An 18,274-nucleotide genomic window follows, 5' to 3' on the forward strand; every position below is an offset into this window, starting at 1 on the left:
TTTCATAAAGTTTAAAATCCTTTTGTAAGGATGGGCCTCTAAATAAGTCTTAGTGTAAGCAAGAATCTAATCATTCATGTGAAAAACAATACCTTAACAAGGAAAAAGATAAAACTGCAAAACCCTAAAAGTATCTTATGGTACTCACATAATTACCAAATATATGAAGGAGGGAGACCTCCCTCTAGCATTAAGTGTGCTGAAGTAAAAATACTAGCAGTTTTTTAAGGTGATCATGAGAATTTGGTAGCATTGTGTTTTCTGAGTCTTTGTTATTAAAGAGGACCATGAACAATACAGACAATGATGTACAAAAGAGAAGTCTTATCTAATTTTTCCAGCAGTAAAAGACATGAGAAGATGTGACTGCTTATATCCTATCAATTGCTATGATGGAAGAATTCAGATGCCTTCTGCTCTGCATTCCCAAAGTGATTTTTGGCAATATATTGGTAATACATTGCCAGTCTGACAATATAGCTGGAGGGAACAGAGAAAAGAAGTGCTCAGAACTTGCTGTGAATCACATGCTGGCACCAACAATTTTAAGGTAAGCTTTATATTTCCTGAACTGCAAGGGTAACCATAACATCTGCACTCCAGCTAGTGGGGAGATGCTTGTAGCCATGCAAGGCAAGTTGCCTGAGAAACAAACCCAGTTTCATGAGATTCTTCAACATACTTCAATTTCCCTGGGCCTTGTCCATATCCTTTAGTCTCCAACTTCCTGTAGAAGTTCCTCAGCTTGGCTTCAAAATCTCTTTTGTAAGGAGCTGGAGCTCGGGCATTGGCACGCTGAGTACCTGCAGGAAGCAATGAGCAAAGAATGAGCTGGGTTGACACAAACTGATGAAATGTCCCCTCCTCTACTGAACAGACTCCTTCAGAGCAAAGGCATGGGGTGGGTTTGGTTTAGCCACCTTTATAAAGAGTCTGTTCTGCATCCCAAACTTTTTGCTTGCTCATTTCCACTAGTATAATCTTTCTAAAGTAAGTCTTAAAAGAGCAAATCCAGGTCAATGCAACAGATGGATTAAAAACCAGTACAGTCAACTGAGAAGAATTAACTTTTGTTTCTCAGACACCTCATGTGTCACCTTTAAAACAGCTCCAGGAACAAAAGGTCTGCTCTGTTCCAGTTCTAATATTATCAGGCAAAAGGACCTTAGAAAAAAAGTATAAACAGCCTGTTCTCTGCCATACTCCTTGAATACACCATGCTGAAGAAGAAAGACTTTTGGAAATGCCCCAGCAGAAGTTTGTCTTTGGGCAAGTAGAAGGAAGAAGACTGTAAAGGCTACCAAATTTCAGTTTGTGGAGCTTTCACATGGGGGGTCCAGGAACATACATGGGGGTCATCTCAGTGAATTTGTTCTTGAAAACCTGTTTTTAAGGGTCAGTTTCTTAAAAGCAGGGAGAGATGAGATCTGTATGTCAGAAAAATGGCATGTACAAGTCTAGCATATGCAGATTATGTGTTCAGTCTGATCTGTTCTGAATATCCCAACCATTAGAACTTCCACTGCCTCCATGGATAAATTATTTCAATGGATTTGACTGCAAGACAAAGCACCACAGAGACTTAACCCGAGACCTTTTAAGTTCATCTTCTTCTGGTTTTTAGAACACTAAATTCCTCCCTGGCATGGCTATTTAGACATCCCCCCCCAAAAAAAAGGCAGAAGATGCTTAAAATTTCTCATGCCCTACAGTATACAGGGGTTGCCAACCACTCATCTGCAGCTGGTGGTGATATGGGGCACCTTTATGTTGAGTTGTGTCTCTTTAAGTGACAATCAGCTCCTTACAGGAGTTTTCTTTTGGCCCCCTGCGTGGAACCAAGCCAGCACAGGAACTTTTATTGCTTCTGTGGGTGAAGGCATGAGAATAGAACATTTCAGGTGATGAGTGAGAAAGAGAGGGGGATGTGTGTATCTTCTCAGCCTGCAGGCAGAGAGTGGGGGAAAAGAAAGCAGCTTGCTTAGCCACAAAGCATCCGGGTCTGCCAGCGAGGGCGACCTGCACGTCCTGTGGAAGTGGCTGCTGATCCCTCTGCAGAGAACAAGCAAGAGCAGTATTAACACTGAATGCCATTGAAGACCTGTCTGACCAGAAAGACACTTGCCACTTGTTCTAGGCTTGAGAGTGATGTGTGGGAAGAACAGAAAAGTGTCAAGGAATCCTCAGGAGTTCCCACAGGAACACGTAGGGCCCGTCCGGGAAAAGAAATTGTGGTCAGTGATTAATCTGCAGTGGTTGTCCTGTTATACTGAGAGCACTGAGGATTCCAAATGCTACACTCAGATGTGTTCTCTAGAACACTTACAGAAACCTGAAACTGTAAACAGCCTAAATTTTAATTCTTGGCCTTTTCCCCCTGCTTTGTTTATTTTGCTTTGGGTCAAAGTAGGTACAAAAATGTAGCCGTCAAAAAAACAAAGCAAAAAAACCCCTGCCACAAAAGCATCCTTGAATCTTAACCCCTGAAGGAAGCTTTTGCTGAGAGATCCTGCAGAACATAAATCTGGTGACAGGGCTCAGAAAACAGCAGTATATTCTTCTGTCAGCACATGACAAGTCCTCATTGCAAATCAGATGCATACGCCAAGAAATTCCTGGGCAATTACAGTGATTGCTTCTGCCTTGGGAACAAAAGATGTTAATGGAGGAGCTGAAAAATCCCAGCCACGTGATGATCCTACTGGAGTTTCAAAAAGGTTATATTCTAAAGCTGATATCAAGAGTAGCTTGGTGACTGTTCATCTTTCATCTTTTTGGTGACTTTCATCTGTTCATCAGAGAAAGCACAACTGAGAGGGGCTGATCCCAACAATGGATCCTCAGCACGCAACCTCAGCCCATTCAGCTGATGAAAAAACACAGAGCCTCCACAGAAACCACAGGCTATTTACAATTTCTCCTCAAAAAAGTCATTTGTACACCAACACAAACATGCAGCCTCGCAGAATGGCTGGGAGGTTCAATGCTCTCTCTCTGTTTTTTCTATGAAACAGAATAGAGATTACAGTTTTAAGGAGAATGGGACTGAAACCAGTGTTGTTTATCCCTCACTGTGTGCTGGTTCCTGAAGAAAGAGATGAAAATGCCCCATAAAAAGACTGAATGCCTTTTTAAATGGCTTTGTTGGAGTGAAGCCCTGCCCAGCATGCTTCAGTGCATGTACTAGTAATGAAAAAATTATAACTCTGAAAGCCAAGATTGTTTTTTACTCAAAACAAGACTGCTGGCTTTGCAGCTGAAAATTAGGTGCTTATAAACAGATCTCATTCTTGCTTTCTTTTCAGCAAATTAAAACAGTTATCTCTAAGCCATATATGTATCAATATATCAATACATGTGAGCTTTATATTTTGCTGCCTAGCCAAATGCCATAAGATCATTAAGGCATCTGGACTGTTTCTCTGAACAGGTCCTGCAGAGGTCCTTAAGTCCAGCAGCAGGAAAAACTACCACTCAGGACGTGTTTGTGAATGGTTTCTTGACAAAGCAAAGCTTTTTATGATTGTGGACTGGGAAATACCCATAAAAATCACAGTACTACTTCTGATTAAATTCTTTTATTGCCTGGAACTACCTAGAGTTACTTCCATCCCAAATGTTCTCCAATTATCTATACTGTTCTCAGTTTTGTAGAAATCCCCTTAAGCCACATCTGATTCACTGCAGTGATTTTATTTTACTTACCTGCTATCTTCCTGAGGAAATAAGGAATAGCAACACACTAAAAAATTCACATGTACTTAGCCTGAAGAGGTCAAATGGAACTTGGCATATTTGAAATAATCCACAATTTAGTTAACAGGAAAAATACCAGTTTCATGCCATTCTGACATGCATTTCCAGACAGCTCAGAGATGCCATCTTTTCAGCTCACATTAAGGGACAACAATCTGGCTTTACATAAAATTGTCACTCCTTGCCCCACAGCCCCAGAAACACTATTATTTTAACCTGCAATTATGGTTTTAATTCTGTAGGCATCAGGATCCTGGCATGAGCAATCCCTCAGTTGTTCCACATCAGTAAAAACAAGTTTGCATGTTTTACAAGTCAGAACAAAATCACAACCTCTGAAGCTGTAACACACCAATCTTTTCTACCACCAACACATCTGGTGAGCCCAAGGCAAAGGTTCAGGTCTGAGAGTCAAATGTGATCATATTTTTTGACTTTGCTCAAAAATAGGACTAAAATCTTCATTGTTGCTGGCACAAGAGACCTTGCATCATCAGAAAGGTGGGAAGGCACTACATGCAGCATGATGGAAACTTAACTGGATCTGCTGCAGTATCTTTACAGATACCATCATGATGAAGTCCTGCAGGGACTCACAGGACACTCAGAAGGACACTTCAGCACCTGTCTGAAAGTTGGGAACTTCAAAGGGGAATAAGTTACAGTTTCCAAATAGTAGTTCTTGATTTCAGTGTGCTGTGAACCTCAATTTCGAAAACAAAGTATATTTTTTCTGTTGGTTTTGCTCTCTGGCTTCTGGGAAGGCAGCAGGAGGATGCTACTGACTTTACTGGTCTGGAACTGGTCCTTCCCAAGTGTGAGAAATGGTTTTGTGAAGCCCCTGCAGTAGCTGTGCCTGAACAACTTACCTGGAGAGTTCTGAGGTGAAGACACTGGTGAGCCTCTTGGGGACTGGCAATAACTGGGATGAAGTAAGGCATGTGGTGGCACATATGACATGATCTCCTCCTCAAACAAGCTGGTAGAAAGCAGAAAATAAGAAATAACATGTTTGTTTGAATGAAAGGCATTTCTCATTTCATAGGAATAAATGGCTAGTTATCAGCCTGCTTTCCTCCCACTGTGCACTCTTAGAGTGCTACAAAATATTTTATTGCCACTCCCTTCATCAAAGCATGGAAGTCAGTAATTACTACTTTTGTGGGACATTACTATCTATTCTGTCTTCTTGTTCTGTTGGGTTTTTGTTTTTCTTTCCCTTGTGTTCTCATTACAAGGAGGTCAATAACCTCAGTCACACTTTCCTGGAAAAAGACCTGCAGTGCTGCATCAAGACCAGGAACAGAGACAAACATTCTAAGCCTCCAGGATTAAGAATCAGATCTGAACTTGTTGAGGGTATTGAATTGTAAGCTTGTTGTTACAAGTTATTTCTTTATTGTAATAGCAACACTGTTGGTGAAACTGGTATCACATCCAGTCTGCTCAGGTCAAGTTACTTGTCTAGCAGTGCTACACAATTTTTAAGAAAAAAACAACAAACACTTTGCAGCCTGCTCACTGCATCTATGTACATAGAGCCCCTATATATATATTTATATATAAGCCTTTCCCCAAAATTGACAATCAAATCCTAAGAGACAGAGTATCTGGTATCAGAATAGACTGATACCAAAGCCTCTGTTTGGTGTTAAAACACAACACAGTTAAGAATAACCTGTTGTAAAATTTATTTTCCAGCTTTGAGCTACAGAGAAAATCATATGTGAGTCCTTTACTGTTGAGCTCCACCACTGAAAAAGAATATTCAAAGAAAAGATGTTTCTTACTAAGTTTTTTCACTGAAAAAATACCTAGGATTTCTTGCATGTGGTGTTTTGTTGTTGCTGGGGTTTTTTTGTTTGTTTGTTTGGGGGTTTTTTTGTTTGCTTTTGAGGCAGTATTTTCTGACAGTTCTTTTTACTTTCATGACCATGCATTGTTTTCCTTCAAGTAACATTTAGGTGCTGCAGCTGTGATAAAATATAAATCACTCTTGCATTAAAGTAAGAGTCGAGATGATGATTTGTGTTGTGCAACAAAAAAACCCCAAACATTTGGAAGAAGAAATTTAAAAAATACATTCTTCTTAAGACCTAAAGTGTAATACAATGCCATTCTTAAGAGTATTTTGAAAAATGTGAAACCCTGCACCTCCCTCAGTCCCTAATCACATTCCCCCCAAGGCAGACACTGAACCCAAGTGCCCTGAGCCCCAGGAAGCTGTGGTTGGAGAGCAGATTGTGATTAGAGTGCTGGTTTTTTAGGGTTTCACAGAGATGGGTCATGATGACACCCTGCTAGAGGATAGGGTTACAAGTAAAAAAACCACCAAGTATAAAGAATGTGAAGAGGAGAAATTTCATCATCTCACTGCACCACAATTTTAACTTAGCTCATCTTCAATTCTACACCAGGATTTACTCACAATGAGCTCACAATAACTTGGTCCAATCTTGAGGTTAAAAGAGGTTTTAAGAAACTGATGGATGTGTAGATTAATTTTATTAGTAACATGTCCTCAGTGCAATGCTTCTATTAGATTATTAAAAAAAATAATAAAGGAAAGTAAATCCTCAATGTTTTTCAGCTGGATATTTTTTTGAAAAAAAGTAGAGTGAGAAAAATTAAATCTGAAGAATATGGTAAGATTATTCTAGGGAGGCACTGGCTACTGCTATCCTCTTAAAAATTAGTTATACTGATCAGTGCCTTTCTATAAAAAAAGATTGCAATAAAAAATTTCACTTGCTTGAATTATTTGCAGTCTTTGCTGTTAACAGAACAGGAGTGAGGACAAAACCCAGTCAAAGAGCAAACATAAAATCATTCAGGCAATCTTTATTTACAAATTGCTGGAGCCCCATTTTTCTGTGTAAAGCACGTGTCATCTGGATATGTTATGTATGAAAACAAAAAATTTTAAAGGGTTTTTAAGAAATATTATAATTTTTGAAAAGCCTCAGCATGGCTTTAAAATGAGATTTTCTTAATAGCTGTAATTAATTCAGAGATTTAGCAACCAGAAAGGATTATGATTATGCAACCTGACCTCAAAGGACTACTACTAATGCCAATCCTATTTCACTAGATTCAGTTTCAAAGGTACTCATGGATTTCTTCATGCACTTTCACAATGGATGAGCATACAACACAAAGACAACACAGGTTTAGCTCTAGAAAAAAAATCTGCCTGATTTTTTGAGTTAATTGGTCAAATGAAAAATGTTAAAGAAACAGCTTCTTATTTCTTGAGCTCTGTAACATTACTTCCTTTCATTAAGGGGACAATGCTTGACAGCATAGTGAAGAGGCAACAAGACATGAAACAATAAAAAGACATCTCAAGTGTGAATGTTCACAGACTTCCCAAATCACAGAACTAAACAGATGCATTCTTGGCACATTCTTGTAAAGAAACCTAAACTTTACCACTCATCTAAACATCAGAGCTGGATGCAACAGGACAAGAAAAGGTGGTCTGGGCAAACCCATCAGGATCATAAGCACAGAACTCTTGCACTTGCCTTACCTCAGACAGAACAACACATTCCATCGCTCCTATGGAAAAATGTGACCTTCAGCTCCTAGCTGATGAAAATAAAAAAACCTGGAGCTGTAGCTCCCCCAGCTGCAAGTATAAATCCTGAAGGGGAAACCAGCACTCACTGCAGAGCTCCTCAGCACATGCCCCAGTCTGTTGCATCCCAGAGAAGCAGCTGTGCCTACCTGAGCAACATGACAAGGTCTGCATCGCTGGACAAACGCACTAACCCAGGGGTCCCCTCTGTCCGGATGAACTGGATCTTCTCCCTGTGGAAGCAGTAAAAAAAGACCTCCAAAATATCTTTGGCAAATAAGGCAGCAATGTACTCCATGGGAACAAAAAACAAACAACAAAAAAATTTAAAAAAATACAGGGTATATCGTAAATGCAGAGTGAGATGCAGAGGTACCTGAGTCACTAATCTGAGTTGTCATTCCATCTTTTAAACCCAAGTACATGAACTAAAGGCTTTGTGAGGAATACACCTGACAAGGGATCTTGCTACTTTCTAAATTTCACTTTTTATAATTCCTGGGTTAAGCATACAAATTATAACAACCACTTAACAAAGACCCTTTGCCATCCAATCTCATTGGACTGCACAAAACCATGCAGAACCCCATTTCAAAAAGTATGGCAAAATAGTAAAAATTGTGATCGATGTAAGATTATATCTGAAAGCATCATCAGGTCAGGACAGACTTTTTCTGTAAAAAAAAGAAGATAAGGAGAAAACCAAATGCCATTCTGCCCCACACTCCCAGCTGTACACATACTCAGATGAATGGGCACATTTGCCATGCCACCCAGCTGTCCTGGCATATTTAGAAGACACCAGAAAATCTCTTCTGCCTGTTGTTTCAAAAGTTTTACTGTCAGTACCTTGATTTGGTAGCAACACATTACCTCTGTTCTCTTAAACCTTAATTTCAGGGAACTACCTAAAAATACAAAACCAAACCCATTTCCCACAGCTTTATGAATATGTTTGAATAGGCCAACAAGGGTACAGTCTGTTATTATCACTGCTAATTTCAATGAAATAAACTAATTCTGGTGAGCATTTTGCACTGAGTGGGGGTCACAGGCTTCTCTGATTTTATTACCTGAGTGAATGATTCCTGGTAAGATCTGGCTGACGCTCTTGTAGAATTTCAAAGATATTGGGCTGCCGTAAAAACGCAACAATCTTGTCATTGTAAGCTGAAAACATCAACAAAAACATCATGCTGAAACAAGGAGGTACTGCAAGACAGGGCTGCATTCCTTCTGACTTTGGCACAATAATGACAGCAGAATTTATCTTCACAGCTTGGAGTTTAGCAGTATTGTGTTAATACTTTTTCATGTCAGGCTACTGATTCTGCTGTCATTTAGGAAACATTTAGGAAATGTGTCTTGACTGTAAACCTAATCTGATGGTGACCTGTCCTTCCCACTGTTGACAGTCCTAATTTTGTTGGCAATTTCTATTATATTTCATCACTCCCACTCAGCTAATGATGAACTAGAATATTGATTGCTAGGAATAAAATCGCAGGGACCTTGGTTTTCAGTGCAGTGCAATCCATTCTCAAACACAAAGCAGTCACTGGAAACAGCCATATAAAATTGTCATTAATTGCTGAGCCTGCAGTGTGTGCACACCATGTCCGTGGCAAGGGGAGGGGAATTAAATTAGCAGAGATTTTCAAGTAAACATGTCACAGTACAAAGAGCCAGTTATAGTCAATCGGATTAATTTATCTTGATTTAGCACAATGTGACAGCTGTTGGATTGAATAAGCTAAATTCTGTTCTTGGGGGCACAGAAGTCAGTAACTTTGTGGGCATGTAACTGAGAAGTTAAGCTAATGACTAATTCCAAGCTGATTAACACTTTCTGAGCTCCTGCCAAATGAGATGCCCAGGAGTTAGTTGCACAGAAATCACTGGGAATACACAGAGTCCCATCAGGACACAACTTGGCTCACTGGCCTCAAATCTTTCTGTCAGCACTTGGAGCCAGTGAGCCAGGAAGGCAGAAGTTCCACACATGGGCTGCTTGCTTCCACACAGACACTTCCCAGGAGTATTCCTGCAGGCTGCAACCGAGCAGCTGGGGAAGTGCTGCTGGACAGAGCTGCCACCCAGCCCAGCCTCATGAAAAACCCCAAAGAGAACTTCCCAGGGAAGGGGCTGTGGGCTGACTTACCCACTGGAACCACGTCCTGGTACTGAGCTCTGCTGACTGTGTTGAACGTGCTGGATGGCCTGGGCAGAACTGGGGGTCCTGAATGGCGGGAGTCTTCTCCAACCTGAGGATGTGAGGAACCACAGTGAGTGTCTCTGTGCCTGCAGATGCTCCTGCCTACACCAAAGTGACCACTCACACAGCTTAAAAGTGTACACAAATGCTGTTCTTGATGACTGTCCCCAGCAACAACTGCAGTGTGGTGGTGCATGACAGTTAGGAGTGAGAATTTATTTAATATGCTGTGCCTCAATGAAGACTCAAAGCTGGCTGGAAGTAGAGGGCTGTTTTTAAATAAAAGTCCTGTCCTGAAGAGGGACTAAAATAATTCCAACTGGGATCTCTTCAGAGGGTCTTTTGTACTCCACAGACATCTTCATCCACACCAAAGGCTGATCAAAAATCAAATTCTGTTCCTTCATCAGCCCCCCACCCTATTACCTTTGTGCATGAATGGAGTTTATCTAAATCTGAACTGGAAATAGGTTTGTGGCTGAGGCAGGACACTTTCAGGCAAGGCAAATGCCTCCAAAACTGTTTCCTACAACCATTCAGTAAAACTGTTCTGATTTCTGTGTTTATTTTCTTGGATTAAAAAAATGTTGCATATCAACATTTTTTAGGGTAGAACCACAATGTAAAATTGTTCTTGGCAGCATTTGTGATCTCAGGAACAACTGCTGCAGTTTTCTGTGTACTGAGGCTTCAGCCATTTCTACTGTGTCAGTATTTTGTATTTTATTTATTTAAAGCATTTTGTTTGACCTCATTTTCATCCCACTCTATGTTCCTCTGCCTACATGTAATAGTTAACATTTGAACTACACTTCCAAGCTTCAAAGACCTCTGAAACATTTCTCTGCAAAATATCAAATAATTATAAAGGTTGTTTTTAAATCCAGTCTCTGAAATGACAAAGAAGCAGAAGTCCCGAGCTATCTCCCAAGATCTTTGTGGTCTCTGATAATACCCTCAGAGATAAATGAAAACTTATTTCCTGTAGGCACTGTGCTGGAAAAGGAATGCCATTATTATTAGCTCCAGCTTCATTTTGGAGTTCAGTGTCAGCTCAGAAAGCATTCCTTACACTGGTTAATGTTTGCTTTAGAGCATCTCCCTGTACAAACTGGGTCAGTGGCTTCCAAACATTAAAGTCTGTGGTGAGATAAATCCAAAGAAAGTATTTTAAGAATTCTCTTTTCATTAAGTATTCATCATCTGCTATAATGTACAGTTATTTGATGGAATGGAATCAAACCCAGGAAAATCAGCTGCAGATATGCAATACTTCAGTTGTAAGAGCAAAAGAAAAAGTGGTGCTCAGATTCATGCATTTCATAAAAATGAACTTCATCTCATCATTAACCCCAGAATGAGAATACTGTCTCAGTCTGCTGTATTTGAGATTCCTGTCTGGAAATATACTTCTGTTCAAGTGACAACTGTAACAATATTAAGGAAATACTTCTAAAATCACCTGTAGAAATCTGGTTTAAGGAATTTCATCTATCTAGATGGACTGGGAAATTTTGGCAGGTAGTGCTCACTGTGTATATGCAATGGCATAGGATAAACTAACTCATTTTGCTGGATTGAGAACTCCAGCAGCACAGCTGACATGAATTTCTGGCTTAAGGACAGCTTCTTGTTTAAAGAAAGATCATTTCAGTGCATATTTGGAAGTTAAGGAAAAACATGTATTTCTGCTCTGTTATAAATCAGTAATAACAGAAACATCTGCTTTACCCTATCAAAGATCTGAATGGCTGCATGAAGACACTTCTATCTTCCTTGCCTGCTCTAAGACATGATTGCCTGCATCACATCACCAAACTGATGGACAACACTATCTAAGAGCATTTGTAAAATACACCTTACATTGGGGGTGGGGTGTGGGAAGTATCAGGGGTGACTAAACCATGTTCACACAGGACATGACCAGATATGCAGCTGACTTGCTGCAGCTCAGCAGGAGACCTTTTAGAGAAGTGGCAGAGATGGTTCATGCCTACTCTGAAACAGGCCTCCAGCAGAACTTCAACACCCACAAGACTGAGCTATAAAAAGGATAAATCAGAGCAGTCCTCTTGCCATTCTCAACTGTGTTATCTTTGATTCTTGGCATGGCATAGCCCTTCTTTGAAAGGACAGCACACAGCCAACATTATAAAAGTTAAATAAAGAACAAGTGAAGTCTCAGTCATTGTACATACTCTTGCTCACAAGCAAAAGCAAATTACAGTAACATGGAGACTGCTGGTGAAAATGGTTGTCAGTGACATATCACCAAAACAGTATTTTCTATGTATTTCTGTTCAGAAAGCAGAGAGAAGCTTGACTGTGGTAGTATTTTTTTTATACTCACTAGGAAAGTTGCACATCTATATAAACACACAGTCACTTCCCCCTTCCCTTATTTGCAGGGTTGTATCAACACCCTTGGACAGACACCAGGCTGGACAACAATACATATTCTGACAGTGAAAAACAGGATACAGATGTTGGTCATCTGTAATCAGATGCTCTCCTGTGGTTAAATGGGGTTACTGCAAATTAAAAAGTGAGACAAACTCACGTCTGATATTTCCCTTCTGAAATTCCACACCAAAAGCAAACAATAAACATTTACAGAGGAGCGCTGCGGGCGCGGGAGGATCCCGCTGCTCCCAACCTAAAACTGGGAAGGGAAGGATAGGAAAGAGGACGACCCTAAAACCCTGGTGACCCCCTTGGAGAGAAGGGCAGCCCCTGCTCACCTCCCCAGCGCTGTGGCTGCGCTGCCAGGTTAAGTGCTGGCGGTGCACCAAGGCGCTGGTGGGTCTGCTGCTCTGCAGGGGCAGCCGGGGGTCGATGAACGTGGTGGTGCGGGAGTTGTGGTCGACAAAGAAAGCCTGGAGAAGGAGGAAAAAGGAAGAATTTATAGCCAGGAATTTGTTTTTTTTTTAAATTTTTATTTTTAATCCACCCGAGGTTAATGTCTGGCCAGGATCGAGGTGTCGCTCGCCGACGTGAGGCGTTGGAAAATCACTGTGGCTCCTGCTTCCCTCCAGCAGAAGAGGGGAAACAGTTTTCCATCCCACTGAAGGGATGGATTTTCCAAATGCTTTACTTCATTCCTGTCCAAAAAGGGCTTTGATGTTCCCACCTGACAAGCAGCAGAAGTGGGAAGCTTTGTTATAAATGTCAAGAAGACCTCAGTGTTTAATAACAGTCATCTTGGTTTCTTCTCCCTTTCATTTCCTTATAAGCATCTAAAGAGATGACATTAAGTGGCAAATCCGTTCCCTTTGGTGAACTAATTAGCACCTAATTATGGACACAATTGGGTGGATGTATGTCAGATGTATGATTGCATCCTGTGATGAACTACTACAGGCCACTGGGCATTTTTTCCAGCCTCCTGATACTACTAATTCTAACTTAAAAAAAAAAGAAAAAACAAACCAAAAAATAACAACAACCAGCCTCCCCCCCCAAAAAAAAAGAAAAAAAAACTAAAGAAAAGGAAAGGTCTGTCAGGGTTAGAAAAGTGATGGCAAGAAAATCACTTAAGTGGTGAGAGCTACCACAAAGTGGCTGCTCAGTCATTTTCTGTCAGCAAGGTCACAGCAGCACGAATGCTGGTAATGAAAACCTCCTCCAAGTCTGTCTAATTTGAATCAGAAAGGTTTCTAAGCCCAGAAATTTAAACTTTTTCTGAGGCCAGAAACATGAACTTTTTCCAGTGTTAGTGTTGCACTTGAAAACCAGCACAATTCTATTTCAACACACTTGTGGGTTTCTTTTTCAGTGGCAATGCTGGCAACACATGGAAATGACAAAAAAAAGATCCTGGTTTTGAGCAGGAGAGTTCCAGGAACGTGACATCTGGTTTGAGCAATCAGAGAGGTGGCCAGGGACTGTGGGAGCCATTTCTGTCCTTGGATCCCAGTGAGGTATTTGGACGACAGCTTCATAAACAATCCAGTCCTGCAGTGTCAGCAAAAGTAACATTTGCATCTTCCCCCATCCTGACCACTGGTTTTATCCCAGGGTTTGTGTAGCCACACAGTGAGCCCAGCTGGGCCAGGCTAAAATTACTCTCTTTTTGGCCTTCCTAACCTCAGTCAGCCCTCCAGGGATGAGAGGAGAGCAGAAGTGGCTCTTTGAGCAGCAATGCTGAGAGGAATCAGGAAATCATTGTTTGAGACTGCCTGGTACTGCCAGACCAGAGAAAATGGAATTATTTTGACTGGTGTGAAGGTAAGTAGACAAACCAGCATGTCTATAATGCAAGGAAAGACCATTATGGATTGGGGGGAGTGGGAATGTTCAAACTTCCCTTTCCCAAGGAAGCAGAAGTGTAGGGAAGGACATCCAAGTTGCAAACTCTTAGAAAAGCTCCAGAAGAGGGCAGCAAGTCTCCCACAGCCCTAACAGAGATGGACTGCACCCCTACCCTGTGCTACAGGCAAGGACCCACAGTACCTGGACAGTAAGGAAGAACTCTGCTTTGATCAGATGTTATAGTTAGAGATAAACAAGTGAAATTGACTGTTCCACCCTTCAAAAACTATGAAGCTTACTTAATAAATGCAATTTTTATTGCAAAGTTTGAGCCTACTGCAGAGCTTGTTCATCTTGACAAAGGCTGATGTCACCTGCAGCACGAGTATGCAGATAAGAGAACAAAGAAACCAGTGGGAAAGCAGAATGAGAGGCAATCTGAAATTTTGGATTGGAAATGACTGGAAGAGGCTGCTGGAACATATACAGAGTTTCTGAGAACCTCACTCCTGATTGCTAGGTTTATTTCACCTTCTAGCAAGTGTTTGCTATAGGTTTCTTTGGAATGCTTCTAGCTACTGTTTTATTTTGTTTGGTCCAGGTGTATTTATAAGATACAAAGCAATTTCACCAAAACAAAGGCTGACTTAATTAAGTCAATGTTTTACTGTAAAATCACTTAGAAAAGCAAGGTACTGTTTTCAACACAAGGGAAAGTACTACCCTGAGTTGAGTTACACTGTGCTTGGAGTTAATGTGGCAACCTAGCAGGACCCTCAGTGCTTTTAAGCACTACACTTAAATACACAACCCAGTCTGAAGTTAAAGACAATCAGGTCTTAATAAATAGGAATGCTTCCAGGCCAGCTAGTAGCAGCCAACCTTAAAATAAAGGAGAAATTGCTGCTTTGAAGTTTTGGTGAAGATAATCATAAGGGTTTCAAGGCTTTGGGCTAATCTGGACATTGGCACACAGTTCAAAATCCAGTGTGGCTCACAGTCTCCTTTCAAAAAAATTCCTCTCATAACTCCTGCCTAGCTATAATCCATAAAGCTATGATGCTTGAAGAGCCTTACATAAGTTGGGTAGTGCCAAAACTACATTTAGCCCATCAAACACAGTCAGCTGCCCAAGCTGTCTTTCCAGTGAATGGCTGAGAAGCTTGCTAAAATACCTTTTCTTCTATTGAAGACCTCAGTATTCAATTGCTATGGACTCTTTCATTGTAGCAAGAAAAAAAATAATTAAGGTTCTACAATAACCTACTAAGAATTTGCACGTCTTGCAGAAATATAATTTAAAAGTATATACACTTGCATATGGCTTTAAAAGTATAAAGATGTGCATACACATAGTGCACAAATGTACTTGGGTGCTTGTCTGTACACATGTGTGTGTATGTAGATCTGTGCAGCAATGAATTCCAGCCAACACTGAGGATGAAGATAGACCCCAAAAAGAAAATTAAAAGCCCTAAGAAAAAGCTTGACAGTTAAAGAAAAGCTAAATTATCTCAAATAACCATAAAGTAACTTTGTATCTGAATTAGCTTACAAACACAGCGACAAAACTCCAAAGAATTCCACGGAACTGCCTGTACTTACACAGTAGATAATTCTTTCCAAAAGAAGTATTAAACATCCAAGGGAACCTGAGTAACTTATTTCACTGTAAAACTGCAGGTTTTCTTGCATTTTTTATAGAATCATGTCAGATGAATGTCAGATGGGAAGGGAGCTCAAGGATCATCTGGTCCAACCCTTCTAGGTAATACTCTATGAGATGTCTCAGCACCCTGTCGAGCTGACACTTCAAACTGTCCAGTGGGGAAATCCACCACTTCCCCTGGGAGACCATTCCAGTGTCTGACTGCTTTCCTGGTGAAACATTTACCTCTTGTGTTCCATCAGAATCTCCCCAGGAGCAACTTATGCCCATTAACCCTTGTCTCACCCACGTGAGTCCCTATAAATAGGGACTCTCCATCTTCTTTGTAGCCACCTTTTAAGTACTGGAACATGGTAATAAGGTCTCCTCTAAGGTCTTTGCCTCCTAATGATTGAGGAGTCTCCTTATGAGTCTCCTTCTGTTTTCACACCATGCTTTGTCAGCACAAATAAGAAAATCCAATCTTTTGGTGAAAGCCTCTTTCACGCCCAACCATGTGCACGCATCCCCTTATTAAGGGCAATTAAGCCCTGAGAGGGCAACATCCAAACCCAAGCCCTCAGCAGAGCCAGGTGTGCATGGCAGTTACCTTGCCCTGATGGTCATGTTTCATTTCCCAGCCTCTGGGCAGCTCCAGCTGTTTGTTGGCAAACATGTTGAGGAAGCCCACCAGGTCCCGGTTATGCTGGTAGCGCTCGAAGTGGTGGGTGTCCCGCCGGACTTTGGTGATCATGTGCTTCAAACACGTGTTATTTGTAAACATGCGGTAGGCACTCTGCAAAAACAAACAGCAAGAGGGGCATTTATCTCTTTTATCTCTCATCTCTTTTATCTTTTAGCCATTTTATCATTTATCCATTTTACCTTTGCAAAGATAAAACTCCTCCTTACGAGGAGGCAACGTTTCCGCTGTAAATAAATCATCCGATCATCCATGAAACCTTTAAAAATAATCCCCAGCTAAGCCACAACACTATGGAAAAAAAAACCCTGATCCTCTTGTTGAGGTTTGGGAAAAGTGTTTGGTGGTTCTTATGTTGCTTAGGATCTAGAAAATTTCCTGACTCACTTCAGCAAAGGGTGAAATATATTACAGATTCCACTTACCACACTTGTCCCCGGAACTGTGAAGGATCCTATTACAATAAAATTGTTTTCAAAGTAGAAATTTTGTAGATATCCCCCCATTTTTAAAGTAACAAGTTAAAATTCGGCCATAGAATACAGCAATAAGGCTTGTAATGTCTCTTTCAGGACAGAGATACACAAGCTTGCAGAAATATTGTAGAATATTGTAGAAATAGAAAAAATGCATGAGAAATTAAAATAAATATTGTTTCCACCTCTTGATTTTTCAAAAATCCCCTATCATTGCATGCCCATGTCATTTATGCAATAAAATGAAAACAGGAGAGTAAAAGGTGAGCACTGAGAAACAGGCAAAGCTTTAAACATTAGGGGAGAAGGAACAGTTAATGTCCTTCCTTCCAGCCAACCAGAACCCAGGTTTTTCTTTTGGGATTAGCAAGACATGGATCCTCCTCTCCTGCTGCAGGGTGCTGCCACCTAAACCACCCTGTGGGTCCTGCACCTCTGCTCCTGGCCAGAGGTCTCATCTGTCTCTGTCTTGTTTTGTATATTCAAGATAAAGCTATGCAAGATAAGCAGATTTTCTCAGACAGAGAAACACATACAACATTTATCAAAACTCAACTAACACTGGCCAGGAACTAAAAAAACCACTGAATTATTAATTATTGTGCTTTCAGACAACAAAATATTCATTCCATTACTTCATGCACACTATGCGTCCCATTACACAAAGGAAAAGAAACACTGGGGGGGAAAAAAATGTGTAAGAAGCAGCTCTGAAGAACAGGCCAAATGCAAAAGGAAAATATATACTACAATCCTTTTTTGTTCAGTGTGACCTCCAATATCTTTTGATATAAACCAGACAATCTGGGGGAAACAAATAATCCCATAAGCAGCTTGAAAAGTAAGCATCATTTTCAGAATTGTCTCTCACCTGCTTGGAAAGCACAGTGAGAAAGTTCTTGCTTCAATAAACAAGTGAGTTTTGTATTGTAAGAAAGAGGAAGAACTGAACACAAAATAAAAACTGTAAAAAGTTACAATGCCAACTAGGACAAGTCTAATAGCCCACTGATTGCAAGGAATTTTGCAAAAAAAAAAAAAAAAATTTTGCCTCCCTATGGACTACTGAGCATCAAACATTGAGGAATACCTTTGTACACAAGACAACCACATCTCTAGGGACATATTTATGACAGTCTTTCAGCTGTAGGTGCTATACTCACAGGGTTAGAATGCAGCACTGTAAAGAACTCTGGGCTGATAAGGAATTTCACAGGGGGAGACTGGAGCAATAAAGTAAGTCTGGATCTGGAGGTAGAGTGAGGCAGCACATTCTCTCTTCGAAAATCTAACAGCAAAGTGAATGAGAAAGATTTCCAGTAATAATTGTTACCAAAACATCACTGCAAACAGCTCTATGGAGCTGCATCACAAAAGCAAAGCACTAAGTATACAGTTATTTCAGGTTTATTAAGTATTCTTCATGTAAGTGTACCTCAATTTCTGCTAACATAGCACTGAGGTCCCTGAAAATACCACAGTTTTAGTTTGGTGACTTTTGCTCATGGTGAAAAAGAAAAAAAAAAATTCAGCAGCTTATGTGGCTAGGAAACAGTTTGCCAAGGAAGTACCTTTCAAGTTTCACCTTTCAGTTTTATGCCATCTTCTACATTTCACAGTTTCTTTCTTATACACATTGCAAACT

The 18,274-nt window shown here is 40.5% G+C and overlaps 1 protein-coding gene across 5 annotated transcripts in view; it reads right to left on the bottom strand.

Annotated features, from left to right (window-relative positions):
* Positions 1–18,274, bottom strand: part of HECW2 (HECT, C2 and WW domain containing E3 ubiquitin protein ligase 2) — a 140,627-nt gene that overhangs the window by 17,369 nt on the left and 104,984 nt on the right. For all 5 annotated transcript variants that reach the window (XM_071747847.1, XM_071747849.1, XM_071747848.1 and 2 more), the window contains 8 exons: positions 17,793–17,917; positions 16,061–16,246; positions 12,293–12,427; positions 9,498–9,600; positions 8,410–8,506; positions 7,486–7,569; positions 4,626–4,735; positions 683–803 (listed from right to left, as the gene is read on the bottom strand). In XM_071747847.1, coding sequence (XP_071603948.1) covers positions 683–803; positions 4,626–4,735; positions 7,486–7,569; positions 8,410–8,506; positions 9,498–9,600; positions 12,293–12,427; positions 16,061–16,246; positions 17,793–17,917 — 961 coding nt within the window. The remainder of the gene's footprint in view (positions 1–682; positions 804–4,625; positions 4,736–7,485; positions 7,570–8,409; positions 8,507–9,497; positions 9,601–12,292; positions 12,428–16,060; positions 16,247–17,792; positions 17,918–18,274) is intronic.

The sequence above is a fragment of the Heliangelus exortis genome, chromosome 6 (genome assembly GCF_036169615.1).
Source record: "Heliangelus exortis chromosome 6, bHelExo1.hap1, whole genome shotgun sequence".
Taxonomy (NCBI): domain Eukaryota; kingdom Metazoa; phylum Chordata; class Aves; order Apodiformes; family Trochilidae; genus Heliangelus; species Heliangelus exortis.